Raw genomic sequence first — 8,905 nt, forward strand, 5'->3', positions numbered from 1 at the left:
AAGGTGGAAATCAGCAAACTGCTGCCTCACTTTGTTCACCTGTGCTCTATATTTCATGGTCCGGTTGGCTGCAGGACCAAACATTTGGCCTTACACCTTATTTCTTTATGTTTTGCTTCCAAGGTGCCAGACTTGTAGGTAACTTTTTCCACTGACATGACCTCAGCAATAGTTTCCAGTCTTTCAACTTCCTTGGGCTTTGGCTGCTTTTTTACTCATTTTCAGTCCAGTCCTTCTACCTGACCATTTTCAGAGAACTCTAAGGAGCTTGGGGGAAAAAAGCAACCGGACTTCTTTAACTTTTTTGAAGACGTTTCGCTTCTCATCCCAGAAGCTTTTTCAGTTCACTGAAGCCTCATAAGAAAGTGACACAATGACATTTAGATAATAAAACTCGCCAAAAATGAACCTTAAGAGCACTGTCTCTTTAAATACCCTCTTTTGCTTGGTCTGCTCCTTATTTTTTCTCATTTTTTCTTACTTTGGAGGACCAGCAGAGCGAGGGCCGCTAACCTGTGGACATTCATGGAAGGTGACGTTGTGTCTGGAAGGCGGGTCCACATAAGAACTCAGATATAATATTTATATTTTTGTTCTAACCTGTTGAGTCCCTGGCAGCAGCCAATGGCAAGGTTGTGCCAGCCAGCAGGATGCTGCTGAAGGGCGGGGCTGGAGTCTGAAAGTAAGAGCTCGTTTTTTATTTCATCTAAAAATCTACAAATGACCAGCTAAACTTTTGGCCCAGCAGCACACGCAGCCATACAAACTATTTCATTTTGAGCTGCTGCTATGAAATCAGAGCCAAATGGAAAAGCCTGCTGCAGCGTTTTTTACTCTGATTTTCTGTTTGTATTTGGATTCAGCCAGTATCCAGTATTTTGATCATTTATTTCCAACAAACAATTGAATCCTTTCGTTTCTAACACATCACCCAGTTTGCATCAGTATTGATCTCCAGCATGTTTTTCTCCGCGCGAGAGCCATTATGTTTTCAGTGTGTTCCTCTGATTGTTTTGAGTAGTATATATTGAGGATTGCCTGATATTGTGAGCAGGTGGGGAACATGACAGCTGAACTTTAGCAAACCAGGTGAAAAATAATTAAGACAATCACAAAGCAGGAAGTAAAACTAACGTGAGACATGAAAGGAAACAACATTCAAAGTAAAACAGGAAAAAAACCTATACCATAAAAAATCGAATGAAATCTTTTTCATGCACCTACAAAACAAGAAGTCAAGTTTTCAAAAATGTGTTCATCAGCACACGGATACCGACTCTTACTTTGGACAGAGATGCCACAACTGGTAGCGACTGAATCCTCTGAGACATCTTGACCCAAAGCACAGCAGGACAACTGCTCCTCCTCCTCCACACCAACATCACTGTTCTCTCTGAGGACACAAAGGGAAAATTATTATTACCAGTGCAACTGTCAAAGTGACCAAAGTGACTCACACGCAGGTGTTTACAGTGCATTCATCTGTAGTGAATAGTGAAGCACAGTTCAAAAAGACAACAGGACGAGTTGATGCAGGAACTTGCCTTAGTTAAAGGTACAGCTGCACAAACTAAGTTCAAACCTGATCCTTTTCTATGCAGAGCTCTTCTCTAAGGTCAAAAGTGTTCTCCTCAAGGTTTCCCACCCAATGACTGCTTTCAGTTTGTCACGTTAGGTGCAGTGTGGAAGATTATTCCACGATCAATGGTCTTTGATCAATGATTGTTGATCAATGGTCATGACAATTTGCATATTCATGATCAAGGAACTGACGTCACAGCCAGTGGGCTGGTTTCAGTCATTGTACAAATGTACTGTTTATAAGACTGGAAAGCTGCAGTTAGCTGTGTGTGACCACCCAACAATTTATCGTTGATGGAGTTCATCTTGTTCCAGAACAAGGAAGGGAAAATGCAGCTTTTTCCCTTCTGCTGTCTTTCTCGAACTGAGCAAAACTATGACGTGGGAGAAGTGGAACTGCTAGCTGGCGGGAGGGAGCAGAACACCTGCTCATTGTTCATCGTTTGACTGACCACAAGCATCTTGCATATCTCACAGCAGCCACTCAAGACAAACCAGGTGGGCCCTCTCCTTTGCTTGGTTCAACTGTGTTATGATCTATAGACCCGGCAACCCAAAACGAGAAACCCAACACTTTGTCCCGTCAATTCTCAACTTCTGATGCCACGGCAGAGGAGACCATTATTTTCCCGCCCTCCTGCATTGTTTGTTTGCTGTACTAAGAGATTGAGTCATTTTCTGCAATGCATAGCGGGACACATGTCCCAGATGTTGAACTTCACATCATATCATGCTTTGTAGATACTTGCAAATCTCTATAATATTAAAGCTTGGCATTCTACACAAAAAAGCTATGAAACCCTGAAAAAGAACCAGCTGTTTTTCTGTGTTCTTTAAATTAATATATTGACCATTATTAGCTGCAAAGGCCTTCGAAACGGATTTGCACAGGGCAGATGTATTCAGGTGAAAATGTATGACTATATTATGCCAAGCTTTTGAGGATCTTAATGTCTTTTTCCTTTTTGGCAGTTTTGTTCGCTGACTGTGGCAGATCAATACTGAACTACAGGTTAAAAGTCTTCATATAACAGGAAAATTTTTCAGCTGCATTATTCACTTGGAAACTCAATCTCTGATTTTCAGAATCCATTTGTTCCATTCCAATCATATTACCAAATCATACACTTTTGTTGTTGTTATAAATGTTATTTTGGTTTTAGCGACAGCAATTCTTCGCTTCTTTTTGACTTTTTAAAGATGCATCTTGTGGGCTTCAAGTATTTGGAGTTTCCATCCAAACTTCTACATTCTGAAGCCTCTACAGCTCTGAAGATATTCAGAGATGCTGAACCAAACAACCAACCGTGTCTTCTAAGCCTACATTTTATTTCTTTTTAGTTTGATGACAAAAAGTAGCCCCTCACTCAGCCGTACATCTCTGGGCTCAACTCTAAAGTCCAACCTCCTCCTTAGGTTTGTCCTTAAGGCTAAACGTCCAAATTCTTGAGACGTAACAAAATTCAGTTAAAATGAAGTCTTTATTTTAAACTAATCTTACAAACCAATACCAACTAAAAATTGGCAACTAATATTACCAAAGTCACTTTGACTATTCTCATAAACTGATCGGACTGCATTCATTTTATATATAAAGCTCCAGTCACCTCAAAGTGTTACTGGGCACTGCGCTGGTATGGAATGAGTGATAAACGTCTGTACAGGTGTTTTTGAAGTAATAATCATCATAATCTCAAACTTCCAGGAGTAAACTCCACTGACACCAAGTCCACCTGTTTGTCCACATTCTTTTAAAGATTTCAAAGTGAAACTTTTTGCACGGATACTGTGGAATTTTCTCTTCTTCCTGTTAAACCAGTCCTCTCCCACTCAATCTTACTTGTCCTTTTAAACTTGTAATTGTTTCTACATACTGATTTCACCTATGTTCTCTATTTCCTTCGTGTACATTAGAGACAGTATCTTACTTTGTGTCGGTCACAGACAGACGGCTGGATCCTGGAGACTCCAGATCACTCATCTTCAGTCAGTCTGAGAGAGAAACCAGCAGTACTGACTGTGAAAGGAGAACCAGAATCATGGTGAATCTCTTTTCAGGAGTCACATCCAAGACTGACAGAACAAAAAATGAAACACACTCATGGTCTCGTAAAAAGTGACTGTGAGGAGAAGGAGGCAGGCCTTCATCAACACAAATCAAACAATTATTAATTAATTCGATTTTTGATGGAAACGGAAACAAGCAAAATACGCACTTACTTTGACAGTTAATGATAATTATACTACTGTTTAACACCGCGTGTTTCCGTTTGAGTTAATCTAATTATGGTTCTGTGAAATAACACTCAGTGATTTTCAGAGTTCAGTCAGACTGATCTCAGAGTTATGTCCGTGATCACCACTGTATGAAAGCTTTAGTCACATTTAAGGGCAATATCACCAAAATACAGTAAAAGATCTCCTCCTTGAATGTTTCAGATAAAATGGAAAACAGACTCATGCAGTAAATATTCTTTTATTGGAGAGAAAACTGTGCAGTATAATTTACTCGAGATGTTGAAGATATGAGAGCATTAAACAGGCTGATGTTTGGAAGAGGCTCTGACAGGAGAGAGATGATACAGAAACATGGCATCCTTATAAAATACTGACACACTTTATGAACGGACAACTTTTCACAGCTCTTTGAACATTTAAATGAGCTGCATACTTTCCCCACTGAAACCAGCACAATCCCTCTGTGATGGAAACAATATTTGAACTAAATGTACTGTGGATAAATCAAAGCATTATCAAAGTTGTCCGTGGTTCCCTTATTTTTCCTTCTTTCCCTGTCAGATCCTGTCCTGCAGGATAAACATGACTGAGTGGTTCCCTGCATGCAGCTGTTACAGTTTGTGTTGGAGATACTTCTGCAAATACAGGAAGCAAATATCTAAAAACTGTTTTCAATGTTTTTACCAGTCTGTCAACTACAGAGAGCTGTCTGTTGTCCCCCTGTTCTCCTCTATATCTCTCAGCTGATGCTGGCTCCTTTAAATGTAACTTTATTAATCCCTCGGGAGGGGTCCTCTGGGGTTTTCACAAAGCTGAATAAACGTCAAACAGAAAACTGATTAAACAAAGTGTGAGACGGTGGAGAATTGACGCCAGCGCCCGGTTACATTTTAGACAGCAAGGAGCAGACGCAGTTTCACTCCACCGAGGGAGCTCGTGACGTACTACGCGGCTTTCTTTAGACCGCGAAGGCGGGTCCTCAGGTGGAAGCAGCCTCTGAATTTGGACACCCCCGCTGTTTCCGGCCAGCCAATAATAACGGTGACATTTAACGTATTTTGTCGAATAAATAAACACTGTAAAATATATTTGCCAAACTGATCCATTTTATCATTAGGCTAGTATATATGTGTATCGTCACACCTATCTTCCATTTGACAGTCCTCATATTCTCAATTAAAAACTAAAACAGACATTGAAAATAACAAAAGCTAAACATTTAAAGAGGAAACAAAAATGTAAACTAATAAAAAAAAATAAAACGCAAATTCTGCTCTACATTATCTTTATGTGAACCATAAAGACTCAACAAGAGCAGCACACTCAAGTGAAAGAATAAATAGATCTTTATTGGTCTCAGGGTCATGATTGTACAGAGCATGTGCAGAACATACAAAAGAAACGATGGCACTTGGAATGTTCCATTGTAAAAATGTTTTTTAAAAAAGCACAGTTCATAGCAATATACAGACTCACAAAGTAAGAACAAATATTCAAAGTTTGTTTCAAGGCTTTAGTGTCATCATGTCATCATCACAGTAAAAAGTATGGATGCTTTGCCCTTTGTAAAATACTAAACCCAAACTTTTTTGGACCAAGGAAATAAAAACAAACACAATGTTAAATAGTGTAACATAGGAAAGCACATTGAAAGACATGAAACTGTCGCTATAAATATAATGATAGGGCCACTTATCATTACCCTTTTGTTAGAGATACCAAGGAAATTTCATTAACCAGGTAAAAATGTGATCATGTACCTGAAAACATCCATTTCAACAGTTAAAGAGCAGTTATTATTGCTACAAAAATGTATACTCTGTATGTGCCTAATGCATTTCTTGGGGAGTCAAAAAACATACAGTATGGTCCCACAAATTCACTGTAATCAGGCCATGAAGCAGAAAACGACAGAAGATAAAAACGTAAGGCATGAATCACCTTTCTTTCCTTTAGTGATAAGCAGCTGGTAGCCAATGTCCCACAGCCCTCTGACTATGATCCTTCACATTCAACATTTGATAAAGTATCTAATAAAGTGCCCTAATGCTTAATGGGCACATTGTCTACCATACAGTATCACATAATACATAACCACATCTGGAATGCTACTCAAAGTTAAAGACTTCTATTATTCAGTATAATGCAGTGCTTTAGTGAAAATACAATAATGCTTAAATACTTGAACAGCTTGGGGTCGACTGGCGATTTACTTTGTGAACTCTGTAAACATCTCCCAGATGAGTTCATGCTGTCAGCCACCTTTTTCTAGTCTTATGAGATAAACATGATGCTCACTTTCTAAACCATGATCCCCATGAGAGTCATAAGGGAGATGAAGCAGGGTAATACCTTAAGCGTGTGGGTACCCTGTAAGTAAACTCAGTTTTTCAGAGAGATCCATCCCTCATTGTCATGTCCAGTTCGAAAACATCAAGACGGTGTCAGTAAAAATCCCTCATAATTTAAATCTTACTAAACAATTTACGGGACTTTTCCCTCTTAGCACCACAACACTGTTGTTTTTGGCAGCTAGAACAACCTAAAGACAAAACGGATCTGCAAACATGAAAACATTTTACTGGCAGAAAGTAACTTCAATAAAAACATGTTTCTCTTTTCAGGAAATTTGTGCTTGGATGTAAAACACACAAAATTCTGTCGGGAAAACGTAGGACCTTTTTTCATTTAGGAGTTTTAAAAGCACCTTTATACTAAAAACCAAATAAATAAATAAGAAAAAGTTTCAGTGCATTATAATAAATACTTTTGCATAAGGTTTACACATTTAGTGTATGACTTGTTAAGGTTCATGTTGTGAAGTAAAGCTTTGAAAGAAACTTAATTTGGACTCGTTCCAAATTTGGTGCATGAACTTGTTGTGCGCCATAATGTTTGCTCTGTTGACTTCGTTATGAAATATAAATTCTTTCGGTAATTTTTTTAAAATCAAAGTTAAAATTTCATTCTCGATGGGCTCCAGAGCGCTCTTAGTGGTAAACAGTGCAAAGAAATCTCTAAAAAATCCCAGCCAATCTATCACGTGACATATATACGGCCAGCATTAGAAAACATATGACAAAGGCACAAATCAAAGTGGTTCCGAGCCGAACCACAATCTGAATTTGCTTAATGTAGGTTAAACGATAAATGGATCCGAGCTTCTATTATTCTACTCTAATTAACTTCTCTGTGCTTTTCACTACAAGCCACACCTCAGCTTTTAACTGTCATTTTAAGTTTTAGATGTTTGGAATAAATTTGAGGGTCTTTCTAATTTAGACATGCTGAGATGTTGATGTCATTTCATAGTGGGGGGAAGCTGAGGATCCAATGTTAGTTTGGCACCTAATATAGATTAAGAGAATACCAGCCACCAGAATGATCCCTGCAATAACTGACAGTGACACAATGAGACCAAGATGGTTTCTTCCTGTAGCTGCGCCACTGCTGACTCCATTCCTGCTTCCTTCATCTGTCGAGAAAAAAAAATGCATTGGTGTGAATTGTCAGGAGTCAGGGAGGTGAAAACTCTTTTAAAGTGTCATCATTTGACATGAGCACAAACTCACCTGACTGACTGACATTCAGGTTTACGATGCTGAGGATTTCAGAGTCCATCCCTGGTCTTCTCTGGAAGGCTATACACTCGTATGTTCCAATGTCAGCAGTCGTCATGTTCATCAGTATCATTGAGAAATCCCCATTCTGCATGTGGGTATTGGTCAGGTTTACCCGGCCCGTATAAGACGGATCCTGGTCGTCTGGATCAAGTTGGTCATCACGATAGTGCAGCACGTATTCTGTCAGGTCACGTCTGGACCACTGCATGGCGAGGACTACCATATTTCCAGGAGCATTACATGGCAGAATGACCTGCTGGCCAAGTGAACATATGATGTTTTTGCAGTCTGAAGGACAAAAGAAACAAGACAGAGGTTTAAGAATAAAAATATACATCAGAAATGCATGTACTAAACAAGAAGCACTCCAAGAGCGCAAACCTCCACCAAGGGAGCTCACTGTCTAGCCAGTATTTACTTTTAAGGGAATACTATCATATTTCTTTCATATATTTAAGTTGTTTTCTGAGTGCAGTTGTTTGCAGTGCAGTAAAAGTTGATTTTCTAAATCGATACATATAATATCCCACAGCCATAGCAGGGAATGAGCAAGAGAAGAAGAGAGGTGTGAGGAATACGAGGGTGAAGGAAGAAATGACTTTATAACCTATTAATACAGTCAGTTATAACTAGTCTTGTTCTCAGTTATAGCAATCTAATGTAACCGAGGATTTAACAGTAGTTTACAAACTTTTTAGCAAAACCTACTTACCCACAGCGTCAACTATTGAAGTAAGCGCCAAAGAAAGCCATATGCAGATTTGAAGACACATCCTGAAGAAACAATAAAGACAGAGGGATACATCCTTTAAATCACAAAGTGTTTCCTGGGTAAAGTTATTTGCTAGAAAAGCTGGTTTATTCTGCCTCAAAAGAACTTTCAAACTAACAGTTTTGAAAACTTTCAGACATATGACAACTCTAATACTAAGTCTATCACAATAAATAACTTACTTCGAGAGGTTTTTGCACGATCTTTGTGGTGACAGGATTGAACGGGCTGTGAAAATCATCTTCTTCCTCTTGAGTGGTTATTGGCAGCTGAGGTGTGGAAATGGAGCATGGGCACAAGTGTCAGACTGCAGGAAATAAGAGAAAAAACGGTTTCATGTAAAATAATACAAATATCTGCGGTTTTCAGGAGACAAAACAATGAAAAATCAGAGTGTCTTCCAAATGACTAAAACAGCTGATTTGTCCGTTTCCTATTTTTTTTTGGCAGTAGTACAATGTTAAACTCTTTCTTCTTGGCTACCTGCCTGGTTTTTAATTTGAGACTCAGATGTTATATCCGTTAACACTATAGGGAGGGAAGCAGGAAGTTTAAATGATGGACCTTACATTACTCTGTGCTTTATGCCAGCTCATCCCAAACTCATTAAATTTGATAGATCTGGCAAGTACAGTCTGCTGGGATGCCGAGTGAATATCCATAATGCCAAAATCAGCGAGCAACACATCAC

The 8,905-nt window shown here is 39.0% G+C and overlaps 1 protein-coding gene across 1 annotated transcript; it reads right to left on the reverse strand.

Moving 5' to 3' along the window:
* Positions 1-5,835: 5,835 nt before the first annotated feature.
* On the reverse strand, positions 5,836-8,538 carry LOC146638226 (uncharacterized). The gene is made up of 4 exons (XM_085366901.1): positions 8,397-8,538; positions 8,155-8,216; positions 7,392-7,730; positions 5,836-7,294 (listed from the first exon to the last, which is right to left on the reverse strand). Exons 1-4 carry the CDS (start codon positions 8,453-8,455, stop codon positions 7,098-7,100), a joined length of 657 nt encoding a protein of 218 aa, XP_085223027.1. The 5' UTR covers positions 8,456-8,538; the 3' UTR covers positions 5,836-7,097.
* Between the last annotated feature and the right edge of the window lie 367 nt (positions 8,539-8,905).

This window comes from Diplotaxodon limnothrissa, linkage group LG2 (genome assembly GCF_057381915.1).
Source record: "Diplotaxodon limnothrissa isolate DT_005_m linkage group LG2, D_limnothrissa_male_GT1.1, whole genome shotgun sequence".
In the NCBI taxonomy this organism is placed as follows: Eukaryota; Metazoa; Chordata; class Actinopteri; order Cichliformes; family Cichlidae; genus Diplotaxodon; species Diplotaxodon limnothrissa.

Coding starts and splice junctions, on each gene's coding strand:
- LOC146638226 (XM_085366901.1), bottom strand. CDS start 8,455: ATGATTTTCACAGCCCGTTCAATCCTGTCACCACAAAGATCGTGCAAA. Junction 8,217..8,396: donor TCGTGCAAAAACCTCTCGAA/GTAAGTTATTTA, acceptor TTGTTTCTTCAG/GATGTGTCTTCAAATCTGCA. Junction 7,731..8,154: donor TTCAATAGTTGACGCTGTGG/GTAAGTAGGTTT, acceptor TTTGTCCTTCAG/ACTGCAAAAACATCATATGT.